General features: G+C 60.5%; 1 protein-coding gene across 1 annotated transcript in view; it reads left to right on the forward strand.

Annotated features, from left to right (window-relative positions):
- The first annotated feature begins 11,881 nt into the window (after positions 1-11,881).
- Positions 11,882-23,104, forward strand: part of CDH22 (cadherin 22) — an 81,944-nt gene continuing 70,721 nt past the window's right edge. The window contains exons 1-2 of the mRNA XM_056121470.1: positions 11,882-12,097; positions 22,385-22,679. Coding sequence (XP_055977445.1) covers positions 11,882-12,097; positions 22,385-22,679 — 511 coding nt within the window. The remainder of the gene's footprint in view (positions 12,098-22,384; positions 22,680-23,104) is intronic.

Consider the following 23,104-nt stretch of genomic DNA (forward strand, 5'->3'; position numbering starts at 1 on the left):
GGACCGAGCTGAGGGAGAGGCAGTCGGCAGTGGGGCCTCCTGGAGGAGTAGTGGACACGGGCCAGCCCCGAGAAGGGCCCCAGGAACCAAAGGCCAAAGGCAGGAAGGTGTCTCGGGGGAGGCCCCTCTACCTGCCCCCAGGGAAGATGGGAACTGGTCAGGTGACAGCCAGGTGGGTGGCGCCACCACCAGGTAAGACAGACCACAGGTGGGGGGGACCTGCCCAGAGTACGGCTCTTCACACCTCGTTTTTCCTGCTGATGGATCTTGGGCAACACTCGTGACCCCTTTGGCCCCCAGTTTCTGCATGTGTCAGTGGGGGCGGGTGCTGGCAGCCCCCGCAAGGACTTGCCTGGGGGTTGCCGGGACGAGAAAGCTCTTCCTTCTTAGACACAGTGCCAAGACCCAGGCTGGGGCTTCGTCGGGGCGAGAGGAAGCTGAGGAGGTGGATCGGGAAGAAGCTTCCAGAAGGCGCTGAATGAAGGCCCCTCTGGATATCTGCGGCCAGTGTGGCCGGGCAGGCGGGTGGACAGACTGGAGGGGGACCATCATGTCTGTGAAATGTGTCGCTCCCAGTCCTGCTGGTCCGTCTCCCCTCAACCCTCCGCCTTTGCTTCTACGGGAGATGGCCCAGCTCAAAGCCCGGAAGCTTCTGCCGCCCTCTGACCCAGAGACATCATAGTGTCCTCCAGGGGCCCAGGAGCAAGGCAGGCCCGCGTGCAGGGGCCGATCTGAACGTGGGGTGCAGGACACTGTGTGTGTGTGTGTGTGGCGGCATCCGTGATGCAACGTGTGCGGGCAGTCAGGGATCCAGGCTCAGTTGCTGCCCTCTGCTTTAGGACCCTACCTGCCCCCCACCTGGGGAGCTTTCCGGAAATATGAGCAGCCCAGGCGGTTGGCTCTGTGGGGGCGGGGGGCCTGGGGTGTGGAGGGGGAGCGCCAGGCTGGGAGAGATCATCCCCCCGGGGGAGGCCCTCCGGCTCTGTGTCAGCCAAATACCAAGCGCTCTGGGCTCCCGATCCAGTCGGCCCAGTGCCCTGGGGACCTGGCTGGGCAGATGGAGCCACCAGCCAGACACGGCTCCCGCGGGTGGCCCCCGAGCCAGCTGGGCGGCCGACGAGGACGCCCATCTGCCAAGTGCGTGTGCAGAGCGCAAGGAGTGAATGAATGAATTCAGAAGTGAATGAACAGGGGCTGGAGCGATCGCACAGCGGGGAGGGTGTTTATCTTGCACACGGCCAACCCGGTTCGATTCTCAGCATCCCATAGGGTCCCCCGAGCACCGCCAGGAGTGATTCCTAAGTGCAGAGCCAGGAGCAACCCCTTAGAACTGCCAGGCGTGGCCCAAAAATAAGCAGCAAAATAATTATTTTTTAGTTTAAAAAATAAATGAATAGGGGCTGGAGCGATGGCACAGTGGGCAGGGCGTTTCCTTGTACGCGGCTGACCCAGGTTTGATTCCCAGCATCCCATAGGGTCCCCCTGAGCACCGCCAGGAGTAATTCCTGAGTGCATGAGCCAGGAGTAACCCCTGAGCATCGCCGGGTGTGACCCAAAAAGCAAAAAAAAAAAACTTAATCACTTAATCACTTAACTTCCCATTACTCGTCCATTTGCTCGAATGGGCGCCAGTAACGTCTCCATTTGTCCCTGTCGTGTGCTAGTGTAGCCCAATGGCATCTGTTCGCTCCGGGAACATGAAGGGCCTCAAACCGGTCGTTCATGATCTTGACGAAGAAGTCTGACCATCTGGTAGGTGGGCGGGCCACGCGGTCTTTTGACATCCCGTGGAATCCAGTCGGTAACAGCTCTAGTCCAACGGTCGTCTTTAAATCTCATTACGTGACCAGCCCATCTGATTTTGGACACCTTGGCAAATGAGACAGCGTCCCTGATTCTTGATCATCGACGGATGGTCAGAACTCCGGATTCGTTCTCTCATTTGAGTGAAACGTGATATTCCAAGCATAGCTCTTTCTATTCAAAAACAAAAAACAAAACAAAAAAAAAAACAGAAGTGAATGAACAGACCAGCCAGGGAGTTTCTTCCTGCGGTAACCCACACACAGGCACCAGCCTGACACGGGAGCCGGAGGGGCCCCAGCCGCGCTCGGCCCGTCTTCCTGCTTCTGGGAAATGTTTTAGCCACAGTCTCGCAGCAGCTTGTGCATGGACGCGTGAATGCGTGAGGGACCAATGGACAATACCTGTGCGCCACTCTGACCTGGCCACGGGACTTTGCTTCTGTTTGGTTGGTTGGCTGGTTTGGGGACACACTCAGAAGTGCTCAGGGGGGCTGGAGCAATTGCACAGTGGGTAGGGCGTTTGCCTTGCACGTGGCCAACCTGGGTTCAATTCCCAGCATCACATATGTCCCCTGAGCACCTGAGCACAGCCAGGAGTAATTCCTGAGTGCAGAGCCAGGAGCAACCCCTGAACATCTCTGGGTGTGACCCAAAAAGAAAAAAAAAAGTGCTCAGGGCTTACTCCTGATTCTGTGTTCAGGGTCATTCCAGGCGTCCATAGGCAGCTCCAGGGATCAAATCAGAGTCGGCTGAGTGCAAGGCAAGCCCCTCACTCCCGAACCATCTCTCCAGCCCCAAACTGCTTTGTGCATTTAAGTGTCTCTGAGTATTTTCCAGGTGGCCCAAACCTGTAGCGATCCTACCCGTCATTGGCGTCACATTCACGCGCATCCGCCAGGGACCCTTCGCACACATTTATTTCGTCCTCATTTAGCGCTCGCCTTGGGAGGGAAACGCAGCCGACCCTATTTTTTTTTTCTCCCATGAGAAAACCGAGGGTCAGAGAACGCAGCAAATCATCCAGATCAGACAGGCAATAAAACAAAGGAATGCAGATTCAAGGCCAGCCCCGACTTGGAGGAGCTCCGTGTTCTTAGGGCCCGTGATGTGAAACCCCGGCCCAGCTGTAAGCATTAGCAGGAGTCTCAGGAGCTTGGGGGCCAAACTGGGTGAGGAGCTTCCCCAGGCGCTGTCCTCTGGGCTCACTGTGTCCAGGGAAGCCAGGGAACAAACGGGGACAGGAAGGAAAGAAGCCCGTCCTCCGCCCCAGGGAGACGCCAGATAATGACAAGAGCCTGGAGCAGGCAGCTGGCAGGCCACCCCCTTGGCAGCCACAGTCCCAGGGCACTGAGAACCCCAGCAAGGAGATGCCCAGATTCTGCAAGGACACAAGGTGGGCATTGGCAGTGAGGCCCAGAGCCACAGCAAACCAGCAAGGCTGGCAGCTCCTGGATGAGGAGGGAACACAGAGAGGTCACTCAAGTAGCTCCCAAATCAGAGACATCCTCTCCCGAGCCCTTCAGCCCGCATCTCTGGCTTGGCTCTCCGTTGGAAAGCAGGGGAGGAACGGGAGAAGGAAGCGGCCTGGCCTCTGCCCGCCAGGCCTGTGACGACATCACAGCTGACACCACAACAGGAAGACCCAGCTCTGAAAGCTTTCAAAGGGAAAGGCTGAGAGTGTGGAGAAAGTAGAGTTTAATCTCCAGTGCCTGCAGAGCCTTCAGCAACGGCGCAGAGGCTGCTGATAGATTCAGCTTTCCTTGCAGGTGCCTCTGGTTTCTTGGCGTGCCTCTCCTCGTGGCCCCAAAATGGCTGCTGTTGCTCCAGCTAGTACAGCTAGTTTAAAAAAAAAAAAGTTTCTCCCAGTGGCTCTTTAGAAAAAGCAAAAGTGTTTTCTCCAAGGGCTGGAGCGATAGCACAGCAGTAGGGCGTTTGCCTTGCACACAGCCAACATGGCCAACCCGAGTTCGATTCCTCTGCCCCTCTCGGAGAGCCCGGCAAGCTACCGAGAGTATCTCGCCCGCACGGCAGAGCCTGGCAAGCTACCTGTGATGTGTTCGATATGCCGAACACAGTAACAACAAAGTCTCCAATGGAGACATTACTGGGCCCGCTCGAGCAAATTGGTGAACAACGGGAGGACTGTGACCATTTTCTCCAAAGCTTCCTAGCAGATCAGGATCACGATCATCCTATTGTTCGTCGATTGCCTGTCGTTGCAGGCCCCAGTAACGTCTCCTTCATCCTAGCCCTGAGATTTTTTTAAAAAGTGCCTTATTCAAGGCTCTTTCAGGGTTAGGAGAATGAGACCCATCATTGTTACTGGTATTTGGCATATTGGGTACGCCACGGGGAGTTTGCCAGACTCTGTCGTGTGGGCAGGTTACATTCGGTAGCTTGCCAGGTTGTCCAAAGTAAGAATGAGATAATAAGATGTCGCGCTGGCCACAAATGCGGCTGCATGCTTCCTGGAGCTGGGTTTTGTAGTCTCTGGGTCTTGGCCATTGATGGGATTACACGGCGCCAGGGGGTCAGTTGGTGGGTGTGACCCCCGCCTACTGGAAGATGGAGGTTCTGGGTGGAGGATGCTCAGCCCCGATCTGAGCAGGCTTGGAGATCTCAGCCCCAGGACCCACAGATATCCCTCTATAGTCCATTGATCAAACAAGTCTCGGGATATTTTTTTAGGCCAATCATTGGTAAAGAGAGAATGACCCATTATTATTTTTTTTGAAGTAAAACAAATTTTATTTGGAGGGTTTTAAGGTGTGGAGGGAGAGAGAGGGGGAGAGAAAAAGAGGGAGAGAGAGAGGGAGAGGGAGGGAAAGACAGGGAGGGTGAGAGAGAGGAAGAGAGAGAAGAAGAAAGAGAGAGAGAGAGGGAGAGAGAGAGAAATGCACGCAAGAGAGAACGCAGGCTTCCCCAAGGGCGGAGAGAGCCCCTACACACATCCTAGCATTAGACACGAAAGCATGAAAGTCCACATCTCAAGAGCGAAGACGCGGGCGACCCATGTGCTCGGCCACATGGGCACGAGTAGCACATGGACACCTCGGGCAGCATCTGTGCCGAGAATGACCCATTATTGGTTTAGACTAATCACTGTTCACAGGGGCAGCACTGAGCACGTGACCTGGCTGAGGGCAAGTGAATATTGAAACCAAATTAAAACAAGGCAGCAGGAAGGTGGCGGAATGGGGACCCTCCTGCCAAGCTTTTATATTTGCCGCCCCCGTGGACCAGGGAGCCCTGCGAGACCGCGGGGGTCGGGGGCTGGGAAAATGGGGAAAACAAACCATCAACAGTCCCTGGGGGTGTGGCTGGGGGGTTGCTGTCACTCACAGTCCCGGGACTCCACACACTCTCCTCCCTCTCTCTCCGGAAGCCACCCCAGGCTGGCCCTTGCACCCTCCACCCCAGGCCGGCCCCTGCGCCCTCCACTCCATGGCGAGGGTCTCATCATGCCGCTACCAGGCTCCGCGTGGCTAAATTCAAACCCGTCAGTTCAGAGGAGGGGTAGCATAGCGGGTAGGGCGTTTGCCATGCACGCGTCCGACCCGGGTTCGACTCCTCTGTCCCTCTCAGAGAGCCCTGCACGCTACTGAAGAGTATCCCGCCCACCCGCATGGCAGAACCTGGCAAGCTCCCCGATATAGGGCAAACACAGTCACAACAAGTCTCACAATAGAGCCCTTACTGGTGCCCGCGTGAACAAATCGGTGAACAATGGGAGGACAGTGCTACATTGCTACAATTCAGAGCCCAAGTGTGATGGGCGGATCTGTAGGCTGGCAACATTGTTACAGTCTGATCCGGAGGGAAGGGGACTGGACGGGTGAGCAGGATCAGCAGGGTAGCAAGACCAGCCCGCCCCACGCCTGCAGGCACCTCGCGCCTCGGCTCTTCTTCCTGAGCCCCGGCCGCCTCAGCCCTTGGGTGGGGGGGGGGCTTCCTGCCCTGCTCCCCATCTCTGCCTTCCAGGGTGCTGCAGGCTTCTCCGAGCACCCAGCCCAGTCCACGGTGGGCTCTAACTCCCAGTCAGATCCCGCCTTGTGCCTACCCGCCCCTGCTCCCCCTCAGCCCACCCCATCTTCACCCTGCAGGGGCGACTCAGTGGCCCCAGCCCGGTGGCTTGAAGGCGGCACAGCGGGGGCTTTTGTGTCTCTGCCGGAAGAAGCCCCTAGTTCCGAGGGTACAGCCTCGGGCGGGGCTTCCCTGCACTTCTCCCTCCTTGCACCCCGTTTCTGACGGGTCAGCACAAACGGCCGCTCTGCCTCTCCTCCCAGCGCCTCCGCTGAGCCCACTGGGCCCAAGCCACCTTCGCAGTTTGCTGAGCTCTTGAAACAGACCCTCCCTACCCCGCCCCCGCCTCCCGCCTCGGACTCCAACAGAAGGGCCAGCCAGGGCCATCACCTAAAACCGAAGTCAGCTCCCGCTCCTTCTGCCCTCCTTCTCAGGGCTGCATCTCACACACCCACAGACCCAAGGGGGACCCCTTCCCCCCTGTATTTACGCTGCGTCTCCTGCTCACCCACCCCCTGCAGCAGGACTCCACGTCAAGAACCCAGGGCCCGTGTGCGGTCTCCTGCACACAAGATGGACTGACCACAGGGCCTTTGCACATACTGTCCCTCCTACTGCGTGTTCTCCCCTTCCTCTCTCCTTTCCTGGGTTTCAGATCCCTGTTCAAACTGCAACCTGGGGAGAGGTCCCTGGGCAGCTTGTACAAATGTTCATTAACAATCAGAAGGAGGAGCACATCCCCTCCTCCTCTTCCGGTACTTCCCGAGTCCTGTTCCCAGCTTTGTTTTCTTCCATAGCACAGTCTGGACTTGTTTCTTTTTATGGGTTGGGGTCTTGCTAGTTCCCCAGCAGCGCTTAGGGATGACTCCCGTTCTCTCTCACTCCTGGCAGTGCTTGACAGACCCTGCCGTGCCAGGAATCGAACCCAGGCCTCCTGCCTCCAAAGAACGCTGGGGTTGGGTTACTCTGTGCCCCCTGGGCGAAGTCGGTCTCCTCCCTACACCCAGACCGTCTCCTCCCCGTGCCTACACCAGCACAGAGTGGGGACTCACGGAGACCAGTGGAGTAAACGTGCCCCGGAGACACGCATGGGTGCACCCAGGCTGATGCCCGTGATCTAAACACCATCTTGTGCTCAGGGGCCACACCCACATTCATTGCATTCATTGTGTGTGTGGTGGGGGGCACAGTAGGCACGGGTTCAAGGCTTATGGGAGGTAAAGCTAGAGAACGGACCGACCCGGCTGAGGCCCGGCTTCTTATTGAAATGAAACGAGTGTGTGGTAGGTGGCAGAGGCCAGCCAGGCACGTGCCTTGGTGGGTCCCTGCGGAGCTGAGGGCCACGCCTACCTGTCTAGAGGGCTCGGACGCAGCTTGGACCCTGTCGATGGCGCCTGCCCGGGAGAAGCGTCTGGAACAGCTCGGGGAGGAAGGAGGGGAGGAAGGAGGCCGCCGTCCACCCAGCGGCTCTGGCTGGGCTGTGCAGAGCGGCAAAGGGTTGGCGGGCAGCCTGGGCACGGGGCCAACGTCCCCAGGGAGGACCCGGCGGGCTGAGGCCTGAAGGCTCTGCAGGGCGAGAGGGGGAGGGGCTGTGAGCACCGGAATAGGAGTGCACACTGGGCCCAAGACACAGGCAGGGACCCCAGGTCACAGCCAGCCCTTCCTGCCGAGTGTGTCCCTCTGCTCACGGGGCCTGCCAGCCAGGGGGAAGGATCCAGGCCCGGTTTCACACTTCTCTGGACCCTGAGTATTCCATGTGGCTTAAAACATATTTGGGGGGCTGGAGCGATAGCACAGCGGGTAGGGCGTTTGCCTTGCATGCGGCAGACCCGGGTTCGATTCCCAGCATCCCATGTGGTCCCCTGAGCACCGCCAGGAGTCATTCCTGAGTGCAGAGCCAGGAGGAACCCCTGTGCATCGCCAAGTGAGACCCAAAGAGCAAAAAAAAAAAAAAGAAAGAAAAGAAAAGAAAAAGACATATTTGGACCCACCTCTGTCTAAAGACAGTTTGGGAGTAATTGAGCCATGGCTGCAGTGCTGTTCGGGGGGGGGGGCAGCGGTGCTTGGGGGACCCTATGCAGTGGCCAGAGACCGAACCAGGGGCCAGCCAGAGCGTGCCAGGCCAGCACCTTACCCTGGCTCTAGCGGGATTCGGCCTCGGACCTGAGAACGCTCTCTCTCCCCCAGCACCCCCAAATTCCTGCTGATGGCAGCATTTCTTGCACTTGACCCTCAAGCCTCCCTCCTCCGGGCCGCCGGGTTTGGCCCTCCGAAAGGTGCACGCGGTGGATTGCTTCGGAGCTGTCGGCATCTCCCGGGGCTGCTCAAACCTCCCCCGCCTCTTCTGCACACGCAGAATCCAACGGAAATGGCTTCCACCGCCGCTGCCACAGTCACCATGCCCTCCCCGACTCTCACTTAATTTTGCGCCACCCACCGGCTCTGTGTCACCCGCGGTGGCTCTTGGCCTTCCCTCCGCTGATCCGGCCTCTGGACCTTTGCACGGGTTGCTTCCCGCCTTGGTTCCCCCCCCCCCTTCCTCCTTCCCGATCTGCCAAATGTCACCTCCTCCGGGACGCCCTCCCTCGGACCCGCGCAGGAACAGGCGCCGCCAACCTTCGCCCTTCTCTTTCCTCCTCCTCGCTCCTGCCCGACTCTGCCTTTCTCCTTCCGGTCTCTCTCCCTGAAATTACATCGTCGATTTCATTCCTTTGTTACCAGAAGGTCAGCAGCTCCGCCAGGCCCCCCGACTTTATTTTGTTTATCGGTCCCCCCATCCGCCCCCCCCCCCAGTGCTCGGCGCACGGGCTGGCATCATCGGGGAGGCGCTGGTCAACATCGGCGGAGAGAGTAAATAACTAGAAGCATCTCGCTCCCCCTGAGGTAGACCCGCGCGGCTGATTACATCTCGCTGTCTTAGACATGGTTGTCAGGGGCTGCGTGTTGACTGAATGAATGAAGGGCGCCGCTCGGCCTCCACGTAGTAAAGGCTCGTGTTTGCCGAGTGGGCCATCGCCTCCCCGCAGCCTCCCCAATCCCGTCCGAGGGGGCGAGCAAGTGAGCACTAGAAGAGAGACAGAGGGGGAGGAAGAGGTCGGAGAGAGAGAGAGAGAGAGAGAAGAGAGAGAGAGAGAGAGAGAGAGAGAGAGAGAGAGAGAGAGAGAGAGAGCAACAGCTGGCTGCGTGCAGGCAGCACTCGGGTCCCTTGTGCCCCTCACAGAGGATCCCGGGAACCCCGGGAGTCTCCCCCTTCCCGCCCCTCACGCTGCATCCCTGCCAGACTGTGCAGGGAGGGGGTGGGGGGATGGGGGGGGTGGGTGTGCCTGGAACTGCCGGGGCATCTATTGGTCCCCGCCGCGGCTGCAGGGAATTCATAAGCTCCAGGAAATGAAGGCTTCGGCGCGACGCTCCCTCCTCCTCACCCATAACTCCAGCCTCATTACGACCAGCCGGGCCGTGATGTGGGGAATCGAAGCCGGACCCCAGAGGCAGCAGCAGCACCGGCAGATGACAGCGCGGGGCCACGGGGCGGTGGGGGGCGGGGGGGCAGGATGTGCTGGCACATGCCCTGGCTCCCGCAAGAGGGGCAGGTGCCCAAGTGGCCACTGCTGCCCCCTGCTCTGCCCGGGGATTGGGGGTAGCCACTCCTTCCTGCTTCCCTGAAACACTTTTTTTTTTTTTTTTGCTTTTTGAGTCACACCTGACGATGCACAGGGGTTACTCCTGGCTCTGAACTCGGGAATTACCCCTGGCGGTGCTCAGGGGACCACATGGGATGCTGGGAATCGAACCTGGGTCGGCCGCGTGCAAGGCAAACGCCCTCCCTGCTGTGATATCTCTCCAGCCCCCTGAAACGCAGTTTTAACCCCACTCACTGTCCCTCCCACCCGTCGACCCCATCACTCCCTTCCCGAAAGTTAAGAGATTCTGGGGCCGGAGCGAGGGGTCAGCGGGAAAGGTGCTTGCTTAATGCGCAGATGACCTGGGTTCGAGCCCCTGAACGCCGCCAGGAGGGATTCCTGAGTGCAGAGCCAGGAGGAACCCCTGAGCATGCCGAGGGGGGAAGGTGGGGGAACCCAAAACCAAACGAATGAGCCACACTAATGGGGAGGAGCACTGGGAGTCAGAGACCAGAAACGGCAGGAGAACCGACGCTCACATATGACTGCCTGAGTCCCAGCTGCGGCCCGTGTGTGTGTGTCTGTGTGTGTCTATGTGTGGTGAAGGGGAGCTGTGGGGTGGCAGGGGGTGGCACGGCGCCATCCCGGGTTTGACTCCCGCCAACACATGGGCCCCCTGCATTGCGTGCGCAGCCCTGGGGACCCCCCACATCACCGGAGGGGGGCGTCTGAGTAATCCCACACAGCAGCGGACCCTCTGGGCCTCATCTCAAGCCGCGGGCTCAACCGGCTGGGAATCCCCAGTGGCTCCCAGGCCTCCTGAACACCCCCTTGGGAGCCCCCCAAAGGCCTAAGAGTTTCCCTCCACTGCCCTCAAAGGAGGTACTCTGCATTTCTCCTACACGGCCTGCAGGGGGAGCTATCTGGGGCCAGGGCAGACCCCGGACATCCTGTGCCTGGCCCAACTCCCAACATTGGCCAGGTTACCCCAGCCTGCCGGCCTGCGTCCTCTCCAGCCCATACGCCCAGAGGCCTCCCCCTCCAGGGAGCAGCCTGGGTCCCTCTCCTTGGCCCCTGGGCGCCCTGCCTCCCCACGCCCTGTGGGGCTGGGCTAGTGCGCCCCCTCTTGTAGCCGTGGCCACCGGCCATGGAGCTGGTGGCTGGGGTCTGCGGTGCCCTGTGGACAGCAGTCTGCCCTCCCGACCACCCCACATCTGGCTCCGTGGGGGGCGGGGCTCAACAGGGCCGCCGGGTGGGGGGGAGAAGGGGGACTGCTCTGGGGGCAGTGCCACAGCCCCCCCCCCCCAGGTCCCTTCTCTCGCCAGTGCCTGGAACTCCTCCGTTGGAGTGGCGGCATCGCCGTCCCCTGTAAACACCCACATTAAACCATTATTCATCATTATGGCTTGAGTAGGAGTTAGGCCCTCGGATTCTTTCTTGCTGAAAGCAGGAGCCGATGGAGGGAGGGAAGCAGAGATGGATTGATCTGGGCGGCGCTGGTCGGGGCAGTGTGGGGAGGAACTGGCTCCCGGGCTCCTGGGAGGGAGGGTTTTGGGGTGCGGGGAGTCGGGGGAGGGGGACGGAGGGACAGGGAGGCAAGCTGGGGGGGGGGGGATGGCCCCTAGCCCAGCACTCTGGGACATGAGTGTCCCGTCCCTAAGAGGGGCTGGCAGGTGACTCCTGGGGCCCTTCCTATGCCGGACCCCTCTGTGGCCTGGGCTGACCAGGCTGGGAGCTGCTTGAAGACCCTTCTAGAAGGCTCTGCCTCTTGCTGGCGTGGGGGCTTGTGAGCTAGGAGCCGGAGAAGGGCCCAGCCCCCAGAGGGAGAGGATGGAGAGGATGCAGAGGAAATGGTCAGCCTGGTCCTGGGGTAAGGGCCAGGGGCAACCGGAAATTGAGGTCTGGACAGGCAGGACCATGGCGGGTGGGCACTGTCCTCTCCTGCGCCCCAGGACACACAGCCCAGCACCCTGGGCGGTGGGGGGGAGGTGTTAATACCTAGGGGAGGAGTGGGGGGGGACTCGGTGGCGCACCCGGCCCCTAGGACCCCCTCCGATGCTCTGACGGCCCTCGTTTCTCTCCCGCAGGCCCCTGCTCTGGACTGCCCGCGACCCCCGAGGACCAGCCCGACCCCCGCTGCCCGGGAGGCTCGGGAGCTGCAGAGGTGACCGAGGAGCGGCGGCGGCGGCGGCGGCGGCGCGCGGGGGGCGCGGGCGGGGACCCCGGGGGGCCGCCCATGCCCCGGGTGCGGCCGCGCCCCCTCCCCGTGCAGCCGCGCGCCCCCGCGCGCCCCGCCAGGCGGCCGCGGGCCTGTCCGGGTGCCCCGTCGGGGGCCGCGCGCCGGCGGCGGCCGCGCTGAGGCCACCATGTGAGCCGCCACCCCCGGGCGCCCCCGCTCCGTGCTCCTGGACCCCGGCCCCGCGCAGGCCAAGCATGAGGCCCCGGGGGCTCCGGGCCGCGCTGCTGCTGCTGCTGGGTCACCTGTGGGCAGCGGCGACGCCCGCGCCCTCGCCCGCGCCGACGGGGTCCGGGGCGCAGCAGGAGGACGGCGGCGCGCTGGGCCCCGGGCGCGTGAAACGGGGCTGGGTGTGGAACCAGTTCTTCGTGGTGGAGGAGTACACGGGCACAGAGCCGCTGTACGTGGGCAAGGTAACGTGGCACCCCGGGGCCAGCCTGCTTGGGGCCCCGCGGACCTACCTGAGTGGCCCCTGCCGCCCAATCCCCATCCCTGCGCCTCCTCCCCCCACACACCCCTCTCCAGGGCTTCTAAGCACCAGCTCTGCGCTGCCATTTCTGGGGTCCCCGCCCCGCCAGGGAGGAGGGTTTGGGGACCAGCCTCATCCATCTCCTTGCCCGAGGTGCCCAGCGTGCAGCCCGGTCCGTTCCTCAGTGGTTTCCCCCGAGTTCCATCCCATTTCCTGCCCAGATCTGGCTCCCGTCAGCCCCCACTCGGGAACACGCTCCCCACAGCATCCCTGGTCCCTTGGCGCAGTCCTCCGTCCCCAGCCCCAGGGCGTTTTCTTCTCCGTCCTTCTACCGAGTCCGTTAGACTCACACTCAAGTCTGGGGGGCGGAGGGGGAGGGAAGCTGCCCTTGGCCACACCCGGACAGGCCCCTCCCGAGCCTCCCACGGGTGTCCTGACCCCCGCTCGGCTGGCCCGCCCGGCATTTAATCCCCTGTGTGTTTGTTATGCCGTCAGCCCAGGTCTTTCCTATTAGGCCGTGGTTGTTTGGCGTGGCGTGAACTCCCGGGTGCCGGCACAGACACAGCTCACAGGCTGTTCAGTCATTAAATGAGTCACCGGATGGGTGAAGGAATGAATGAAGCCACTGGCTCAGACTCTGAGGAAGCGCTGTCAATCTTGCCTCAGCTCTGCGCCTGCGGGGGGTTAGGGATGGGGGGGTTAGGGACGGGCAGCCCCCCTGAGCTCCTTGTGGGCCCAGGTAGCTCCAGACAGGTGGTGGGGAGAGAGAGAGCGAGAGCGAGTGAGCGAGAGAGAGAGAGAGAGAGAGAGAGAGAGAGAGAGAGAGAGTGTGTCTTTGTTCTCCAGGGGTCCCCAGAATGGTTGGGGACCCGGAGCTTAAAGGCTTCATATGTCAGCGCCAGGCCCTGTGAAGGCACTGAATAGATGGCTAGCTCCGTAGGAGAAGGAACTTCTGAGCTGGGTTTTGATGTATCTGTAGGAGTTCCTGGGGCTGGTGAGAAGAGGGCCTAAGGCAAGAGGAGGCTGGAGAGCTCAGAGACCTGTTGGCAGTGGTGCGAAAGGAGGCGGGTGGAGGTGGGGGGAGCAGGACACTGAACTCTGCTTCTCCTGAAGCCTGCCGACTTTCCAGGAGATCTTGGAGAACAGAGACGGAGGAGACAAACCCTGCAGCTCCCTGGGCACTTCAGGAAGTCAGAGCAAACTGCGCTGGGGAGAATCGGGAATAAGCACGGTTGATGGAGAGAGCGGGGGCCACCCTCTGGGCGCAGAGAGAGAGAGCCCAGGGCCAAGGCCTTCTGTGTAGCCCACTGGATTTGATCCCCGGCACCCCGTATGGTCACCCCAGCCGTGCCAAGGCGTTACTCCTGAGCACAGAGCACTGAGCACTGCTGAGGATGGAGATCCTCCCAATCCCAGCCCCACCCCCCCCAAAAAAAACACATTTCCTTTGGGATTTCCTTGGGCCCAATATACTCCTCCTGGGTTCCTGGCCACTGTAGGCATCCATGGAGCTGGTTAAGCAAGCATGTGCTGGTTAGCGCTCAGAGAGGTTCCTGTTCATATTCCAGGTCGCCCAGCAGGCTGACGGCAGAGCCGAAGCTCCACGTTCTCATTCATGGCACTGGGAGGGCATGGATGGGGGTTGGGGGGAGATGGGGAGGGTGCAGGATGACCAGTGCAGCTGGGCAGTCGCGAAGGGCAGAGACACCCGGAACACAGGCTTTGGGGCCAGATGCACGCAGGTTCGAGTCCTGGTTCCCCCGCCCCAGTCACCGCCTGGCCTTCAGCTAGCTACTTCCCTTCCCAAGGCCTCGGAGTCCTCATCCTGGGTAGCGAGGCCGGGAGGGGCTGGGGGCTGGCATGGCGGGGGGCGGGGGTGGCAGAGATCATGACTGGGAGGCTGGCGTGGGGGGCAACACAGGCCTTGCCTGTGAGAGACCCCTGGTGACCCCGGCATCGCAGGCCATCCCCCCAGCACCACGTGATTCCCCCCCTGAGCTGCATGTCTTTGACAGACCCCTTGGCCCCCACACAGGCCACCAGGAACGATGCTGTGGCACCCTCAGCACTGAGCCCCAAGTTTTTGGAAATGGGGCCTAAGAGTACCACTCCGCCTGGCTGCGGTGAGCCCCGGAAAGCAAGTGCGGGCAGAACGTCAGCACGTGCTGGGGGCCAGGGGTGTTGGTTGCTTCTGCCTCGGCTCCATCAGAGACCCTTGACCCTCAGCTGCAAAGAGCCGATGGGCGTCGAAGGCTGCAGGCGAGGGCAGGCAAGGCGGCTCGATCAGGATTCGAACCCGTGTGGGCTAGCTGCCAGCCCCAGCCTGGTTCCCCAGACTTCTCTGGGCCTCCGGGTCCGAGAGAAGGCTGGGTTCCCGGAAAGCCCTGAACACCAGCACGGGAGGACAGAGCCGATGTCCGCTCCCGGGGCACCACCTCTGGGACCACCTCAGGGCCCACATGGGGCCGCCCAGACCCAGATGCTTCCGTTTCATCTGCGCCCGCCCAGCCCTGAGCATCCCAACAGCTGGAGTCCAACCCCGCCCCAAATGGACCATGGCCATCTTCTTGGGCCATTGTCGGCAGCAGGAGGACCCTAGTATGTCCCTTCATTTCTAAGGAAACTGAGGCATGGCGCCCTGTGGGGGGTGGGGACAGTAATAGCCCCAGGGGCAGCGCTGGCCCTGTGGGATGGCAGGGTCCTTGCACTTCGGTCCCACTGGGCTCCCAGCTGGGTCCCAGTCCAAGGATCTCTCTTGTCTTCACGGAGACCTCTGAGCACCCTGGTCTGTCTCCCCGTCCCAGGTCCCTGGCTCTCTCTGTCTCTGACTCTCTGTCTGTCTCTGTCTCTGTCTCTGTCTCTGTCTCTCTGTATCTGTATCTCTCTGTCATTCTGTCTGTCTCTGCCCCCCCCCCCCCGCCCACCCGGGGCCCTGTCAGGGGAGCAAACTGCCTGTGCTTGGATATTGCAAGCAGCAGGTTCTCCTTCTGACCTCGGGTGCTTTGTGCCTCGGTTCCTCTGCCTGTTGAGTCAGGCTGGAACTGGCACTTCCCCTGTTAGCAGATGTGAAGAAGCCGGAAGACGTCTGGCTCCTGGCTTCTGCTAGGCCAATATTCCCGTCCATTCCTCTAGGCACTGCCTGATGTTTTCACCATCCTCACACCCAGGCACCCTTATCTCCCACCCCGAGCTCTGCTGGGCAAACGGGCGACCTCATTTCTCCAAGCCAAAGCCGGGGCATAAGAGAGAGTTTGGGCTCTTTTTGTCTTGTGGGGCGGCATCTGTGGTGTGGGGGTTTGAACCCGAGCCGGTGGGACACAGGTCCTGTGCTGGCTCTCCAAACCAAGTTTGGGCTTGTGAAAACCTGCTCGTCTGCTTCCCCATGGAGGCCCGTGTGTGTGTGTGTGTGTGTGTGTGTGTGTGTGTGTGTGTGTGTGTGTGTAAGGGGTGCGTGTGTGTACCCAGCACGCAGATGCATGACCCACGTTTGCAGACACCCCCCCCCCCCCATACACACACACCCTACGCTCTCTCTCTGGACATTAGGAAAGACTTCATGGTTTCAGTTAATTCATGGCTTCCCGGTCCCCTGCCCCAGGGAGCCACTGGGAGCATCCGTCCTTGTCGAATTCCAAAGGTAGCTTAGCAACGGCACCGTCGTCGCCGAGTGAACCCTTGCCCAGCGGTCACTTCCTTTACCACCGCCTCCGTCATCACTCTCCACCAGCCTCCAGTTGGCACTCAGAGACCCGTTGTGTCCCTCCGTGGTCGGCACTGCACCCTGGGCAGCCTGGCCTCCCCCAGACGGCCGCTCCTCACCTTCCAGCACAACCCACCCCCCTCCCACCCACCCCTCCAGCCCAGCTCCGATATTTCCATACAATCTGGGTACTTGGGCTAATCCCTTTTCCAAACTGTAATTTCCCCCGAGGCTGCTGTCAGCTGCTGTGGATTTTGTAGGATTTTTAATTTTTTCTTAAAAGATAGAATTATGGGGTCAGCACTTATGGCCAGCTCCTGTGGGCGGTGAGATCTATTTTAGATATACGGCAGGCTTAAAGCAGGGAGGAGAGCAGATTTAATTAAGTTGCTAATATTTAAAGAAAATTGATGAACTCCCAGTTTACGAGGAGCACGGGCGTGAGCCGACACCCCCCCCCCCGCACCCCCCTCATTTTGGGGAGGTTCTTGGTTTGATTTGCTTTCTGTTTAAATCCCGGACTCATTTTATTTGTGTAGTACCACTGTCCGTTTAATTGTCTTTAATAAGGAAAACGTACCTCTGCTCGCATTTAATTTTGATTTAATTAGGAGGAAGTAATTAATGGCCTCGTAAATCCCGTTTTTCAGCCCCCTGGGATGGGGATCCATCATTCTTGTGTTTTCCGTGTTGTTTATAATCAAAGGCTGAGCGCGGGGAGGGGCCGGTGTTCGTTCAGAATCCCCGGAGAGCGTCGTGTGACCGCCTGACGCTAGGTAGGGGCGGCCCGCCCTGGGCCTCAGTGTGCCAGTCTGCACACTGGGGAGAGCATGGTCTCAGGTTGGAGAGTCGAGTAGAAGGTGTCAGTCCTAGAGTGGCCCCGTGTCTGTCTCCCCTTGTGATGTTGCTGTACCTGAGGCTTCACAGAGCGGCCGGATCTGTCAGAAATCCCCACAGACAGCCCAGGAATTCTAATGACTATTGTATTTTTTTTATTATTCATTTATGCAAGATGTTTGGTGCTGTTCCCCGGGCTGGAGGCTGGGGAGATGAAAACCGACAGCCATATGCTTGGTCCTCAAGGAGCGCATAATCTCCCAGCCCTATGTGTGTGCACATGCGCCTACGGACACACGCACGCATGCACGCTTAGGCACCCCCACGCTCAAATGCGCCTGCATACGCACTCGCGCACACAGGCTGTACACGTGTGAGTGCACACACACATGCTTGCATATACATACACGTCACACACTCACATGTGCACACACTTGTGTGTACACACTTTTGCACACACATGCACACACATACACGCACGCACTTCACACACCTGTATACACGTGTGTGCACACATGTTTGCGCACACGTACATGCATGTACGCGCGTGCACACTCACGCGTGCACACACATTCACACACTCATGTGTGCGCACACCTGTGTGTACACACTTTTGCACGCACATGCAGGCACATACGCACACACACGCATTTCACACACCTGTATACACGCGTGTGCACACATGTCCGCGCACACGCACATGCATGTATATGCGTGCACACTCACACGCGTGCACACACGTGCGCACACGCATGCGCGCACATGCACACACATTCACACACTCACGTGTGCACACACGTGCGTGTACACACATTTGCATGCACGTGCAGGCACATACGCACACATGCACGCACTTCACACACGTGTCTATATGTGTGTGCGCACATGTTTGTGCACACACGCATATACATGGCATGTACATGCACACACACTCATACACATGCACACACACATGCACACATACTTGCATACACATACACACACACACACACACACATCTCATTTTCTCTGTCTTTTCCATGCAGACATTTTCAGGGAACCAAGAATGTGTCAGGCCTGGGGAGATCAGACAGAAGAGAAAAGTCTTTGTCCATCCCTGCCCCCCCCAGGCCCACAACAGCTGGGGACACTGAGCAGTGTGTGTGGTGCAGAGAGGTGGGCTCCTGGGGCAGGGACACAGAACAGGAGGAGGACTCTTCATTCCAACGAGAGGGCATCTGAGAGGACTGCCCGGAGGAGGAAGCAGGGGAGCTTGAGAGATGGCTGAGACCGCACGCAGTTGCTCCAATGGGCCAGGATTTGAGCCTGTCTTTGTTTCCCTCGGGAAATGGGGTGGGGGGGGGGCTAGGCGAGGTGACCCGGTCTCCCTCCTCCCGTGTCCAGGCCAGGAAGGGAAATGCCGCTGGGCCGATGACTGTGAGAGCCTTCCGCGTCCCCAGCCCAGTTGTGGACAAGAGCACTGAGGCCTGGGAAGGCAGGGCTGAGCCGCAGTCCCGGCCAGCCCTGCAGCCGTACCCGAGGTCCCCAAGCCGAAAGCCCTGGTTCATGGCCAGAAGCCAGAACGCAGCTGGCCAGGGCCACCCCACGCCCCCTTCTTCCCTCCGCACGAGCCGCAGAGCCCCAGAGGCTGCCAGGGACACCCTGGCACTGCGGAGCCCCCCAGCTGGGCCCTTCTGGTCTACCTGAAAAGGGGGGCACAGCCCACGGGGACCCGAGAAGGCGTCCAGGACACGCCAGCGCCTCCCTCTAGCCTCCTTCCTAGCAGAGTCTAGAAAAATCTCTCCCTGGGTGGAGCCCCAGGTATGCGGCTCCCTACCCCAGCTGCCCGCAATAAATCTCAAGTTCCCGCCTCCACTTGGCTGTGTCCCCCGGGGACCTCCCTCCCTGTGCACTCAGAGGGGCAGCGGTGACGTCACCGCCGGGTTCTGCTCCTTCCTGCGGGCGCCTCATCGATGATCCCTGCCCTGGGTCTGAGCTAATGTCCCTGCAGTGGGTCTCTACAGGCTGCTTAGCTGGGCCCACCTGTGCCCTGGGGGCTGGGTTGGGTTGGGGTGGGGGGACCCAGTCTGATTCCTCAGGTGGGAAAACAGATTCAGAGAGGCCAGATGTGGGGTGGGGGCTGGAGTGATAGCACAGTGGGGAGGGTGTTTGCCTTGCGCACGGCCAACCCGGGTTCGATCACAGCATCCCATATGGTCCTCCAAACAGTGCTAGGAGTGATCTCTGCGTGCAGAGCCAGGAGTAAGCCCTAAGCACTGTTGGGTGTGGCCCCCAAACGAGGGAGAGACAGAGAGACAAAGAGAGACAGAAACAGAGACAGAGAGCGAGAGAAAGAGAGACAGAGACAGAAACAGAGAGAGACAGAGACAAAGACAGAGAGGGACAAACAGAAAGAGAGAGAGAGAGAGAGAGAGAGAGAGAGGAAGAGAGAAGGGGAACAAGCCCCCCACCACACTGGCACACTGGTGAGTGCCTCAATGTTCTTATCTGGGAAATGGGAATTGCCGGTGTTTCACAGAGCAGTGCTGGCGGCCGGCAGGGTCCAGCCAGGAATGGTGTCTGTGCTGACCCACGGTTCGGAAGCGCTTGCCCATGAAAGTCCAGGACTCCGGGGACGAGCCGGCAGAGGGACCCCGAGAGGAAGCCCGCCAGCCGCCTCCTCTCCCCTGCCCGCCGGGCAAAGGTGGCGTCAAGGCTCAAACAGCGACCTGGAGGCCCGTCTCCTCGTCCCGCACCGCCTGTGATTCAGGACCGACGTCTTGAGATAATTTTATTGGGGGCATTAAACTGAGTTATGAGGTTTTTACAATCCAGCCACTTATGAGAAATCTATTAACAGTAACTGGACAGGAAGAAGGCTTCTCCGTGGAGCCCAGGACGGGCATTAATTGGGGCAATCTATAACAGGACGGGGACCCGGGAAGGTTCCACCAGACGCCTCCATTTACTCCCCGCAATTTCTGCTGAGAATCAGCAGACTCGCCAAAAAGAGAGAGATGCCCATTAATCGGCTAATGAAATATGAAAATGTTTATGGGCCATTCAATCTTCCGAATGGCACTTCTATAATCCACCTTTCAGACACCGAGTTCCACCCGCAGAATTTATACCCGAGCTGCTCCTGCGGGGACGTGGGTGGGCTTGCGTCGTCCCCCGACGTGACGGTTCGTAGGGTCCCCAGCTCCTGAGGCGGGGTGGGGGACTCGGGGAGCCCCAGTGACTGTCCCCTCCATAGTCTGTCTCTGCGGCGGCAGCTTAGGCAGGAGCAGGGACCCGCCCAAGGTCCCGGGCTTCTTCCCGAACCCCATCCTCCGCCCGGACGCCCCTCTCTGCTGGGAGAAGAACACTCCGGGGTTTCTGACTGCGGAAATGACCATCCTGCTGGGCCCTGCCCAGAGCCCCGATGCAGGGCAGAGAGCCGGGGGGCCCAGTGCCTCCCAGGCCTGGCTTTGGCCCTGCCCACTCCCAGCTGGGGCACAGTCCGAGGACCACCAGGACAGGCGTCTTTTTTGGATGCTCGTGGTTCTCTGGCCCTGCTGGTTTTCAGCACACCGGGGTGGTACTACCAGTTATAAAGGAGGAATAGTCTCTTCCTGGGACGCACCCTTCCCTCCCCTCCCCTCCCCTTCCCCCTCCTCTCCTCTTTTCTCCCCTCCCCTTTCCTTCCCTCCCCTCTTTTCTCCCCTCCCCTCCCCTCCCCTCCCCTCCTGTTCTCGCTGCAGCACCTTCCGCCCCAGCAGCTAAATGTGCTCAGCTGGGTGGGGGACACAGCTACCCAGGTACTGCTCCGTGGGTGTGGCCAGATGTTGGCGGTTCAATTCCTCGTCCAGTGGCCCTGGGCAGCCGGCAGGGCCTTAGGTGAGGTTCGACCTCCTCCCCCACTTCCCACTGCTGCTCCGGGCAGGGACAAGGCCTGGGCAGAGAACCCCCCCCCCGGGAGGCCATGCTGGGGTCCCCCGTGCTGGGCTGTGATGGATGATGGCACAGGCCACGTAGGAACAAACCATGCACCAGTCGGATCCTCCGTGGGAAAGCAGGGACACAGACTCCAGGGCGAGCATCTGCCTGGCGGGTGGGGCCTGGGTTTGATTCCCGGCACTGCACCGTCCTGATGGCCCCAGGTACTGTTGGACCCACTGCTGAGCGTGATCCCAGCACCTCTCTGAGCACGGATGGAGACCTGCCCCCCCACCAACCCCCCACCACAGTAAATAATGAAAAAGAGAAAACGGGAAGATGTGTACAGAGGATTCTAGGATCTTCCTCCCTCCCTCCCTCCCTCCCTCCCTCCCTCCCTCCCTCCCTCCCTCCCTCCCTTCCTTCTTCTCTCCCTCGTTCTCTTTGGTCTTGTCACACAGGGCAATGCTCAGGGCTTTTTCCTGGCTCTGCACTCAGGAATCACTCCTGGCAGTGCTAGCGGGACCATATGGGATGCCGGGGATTGACCCTGAGTACACCACGTGCAAGGCAAATCCCCCGTTTACCCACTGCATATCTCCAGTTCTCTTTGCTTCGTTTCTTCCTTCTCTCTCTCTTTTTTGGGGGGGAGGGGGGCTTTTTGGGTCATAACCAGTGATGCTCAGGGGTTAATCCTGGCTCTGCACTCAGGAATCACTCATGGTGCTCAGGGGACCACATGGGATGCTGGGGATTGAACCCGGGTCAGGCAAGTGCAGGGCAAACACCCTACCTGCTGTATTATAGCTCTGGCCCCTTCTCTTTCTTTCCTTCTCTCTCTCTCTCTCTCTCTCTCTCTCTCTCTCTCTCTCTCTTTCACTCCCAGCACTGCTCAGGGCTTACTCCCGGCTCTGAGCTCAGGGATCACTCCTGGTGGGCTCCGGGAACCATATGTGGTGCCAGAGATCAAAACCAAGTCGCCTGCGTGTATGACAAGTGCCCTTCCCCCGTCCTGTCTCTGACCCGTCCCGAGGGTCTTCCCAGGAGGCCCCTAAACCAGGCAGGTCTGTGAGTTGCTTAGCAGAGCACCCGGCACCAAGTAGTGTCTTCAACGTGCATTTCCTCTGCTCCCATCCCTGCTGGGCCCTCAGGAGGCGAGAGACCAGCCCAGCCTCTGGGCGCTGAGAGCCTCCTGGCCCTGCAGCTTGGAGCCGTGTTTGGACCCGGCCTGCCAGATCCACGGTGAAGCCTGTCCTTGCTTGCGTGCAAAGGGCCTGTGGAAGGTCCCCAGTTGAGGGATGGTTTCCTGGGCTGAGATAATCGGAGAGCGAGCCTGTGTGTGTGTGTGTGTGTGTGTGTGTGTGTGTGTGTGTGTGTGTGTGTGTGTGGCAGCAGAGGGCCTGTCCCAGAGAGCTTTGGGGTGTGTTGGCATTTGGCTGGGCCTGACTGCATGTGTAGACTTGGGGAGGGCAGAGGGGTCAGGTTGGGGTGCGGGACCAGGTCAAGGGCCGTGGGAGAATTGGGGGGCACAGGAGGTGTGTATCCTCTGCCTGGAGAGGCTGCGGCTTTGTTGGGAGGAGGGAAGGTGAGACCCAGGACAGATCGGGCTGGACCGGGCGGGGGCTAACCCGGCCTTGTCTCCACGGGAGGATGGGCAGCAGGGCCTGTGCTTAGGAGCCCCCTGGGGTCACTGCCCCCTCACCCTCCACCCTCAGACCAGCCGCCCTCCCCGCCCCAGCCCCCCTCCCCGCCTCCCCTCTGCCCCAGCCCCTCACCTGCTGCCCCTCCGCCCCCCAGATCCACTCGGACTCGGACGAGGGCGATGGGGCCATCAAATACACCATCTCGGGCGAGGGCGCCGGCACCATCTTCCTCATCGATGAGCTGACGGGCGACATCCACGCCATGGAGCGGCTGGACCGGGAGCAGAAGCCCCTGTACACGCTGCGGGCGCAGGCCCGGGACCGTGCCACCGACCGCCTGCTGGAGCCCGAGTCCGAGTTCGTCATCAAGGTGCAGGACATCAACGACAGCGAGCCCCGCTTCCTGCACGGCCCCTACATCGGCAGCGTGGCCGAGCTGTCCCCCACAGGTGGGCGGCGGGGAGGGGGGGACGCGGTGGGAGGAGGGATCCGGGAATGGGGACACTGCAGGGAGGGCAGGGGTTGCTATGGGAGGAGGGGGTGGGGGGAGGGGTCGCTGCCGGAGGAGAGACAGGAGCCGAGGCCTGGCACAGAGGGTCCAGCTGGAAGTTCAGAGGTCCCCGCGGGTCTGACACTGACCTGAACGCAGCTCGCTGCACCCCTGACGCAGGCAGACGGCTGACGTCCTCCACGTGCGGCGCCCCCAACTCCCCACGGATGTCGTAGCCACCTACAGGCTCTGCCGGATGCAGCCTCTGACCGATCCCTGCCCCTGGACAAGGCCCCCCACCCCAAGCCTGTGTCCAGGTACAGCTATGGACACAGGCCCTGCCACAACCAGATTAGGCAGGACGGGACACAATGGGAGCAAACC

This window comes from Sorex fumeus, unplaced genomic scaffold (assembly GCF_029834395.1).
Source record: "Sorex fumeus unplaced genomic scaffold, SorFum_2.1 ptg000044l, whole genome shotgun sequence".
NCBI classification, from domain to species: Eukaryota; Metazoa; Chordata; class Mammalia; order Eulipotyphla; family Soricidae; genus Sorex; species Sorex fumeus.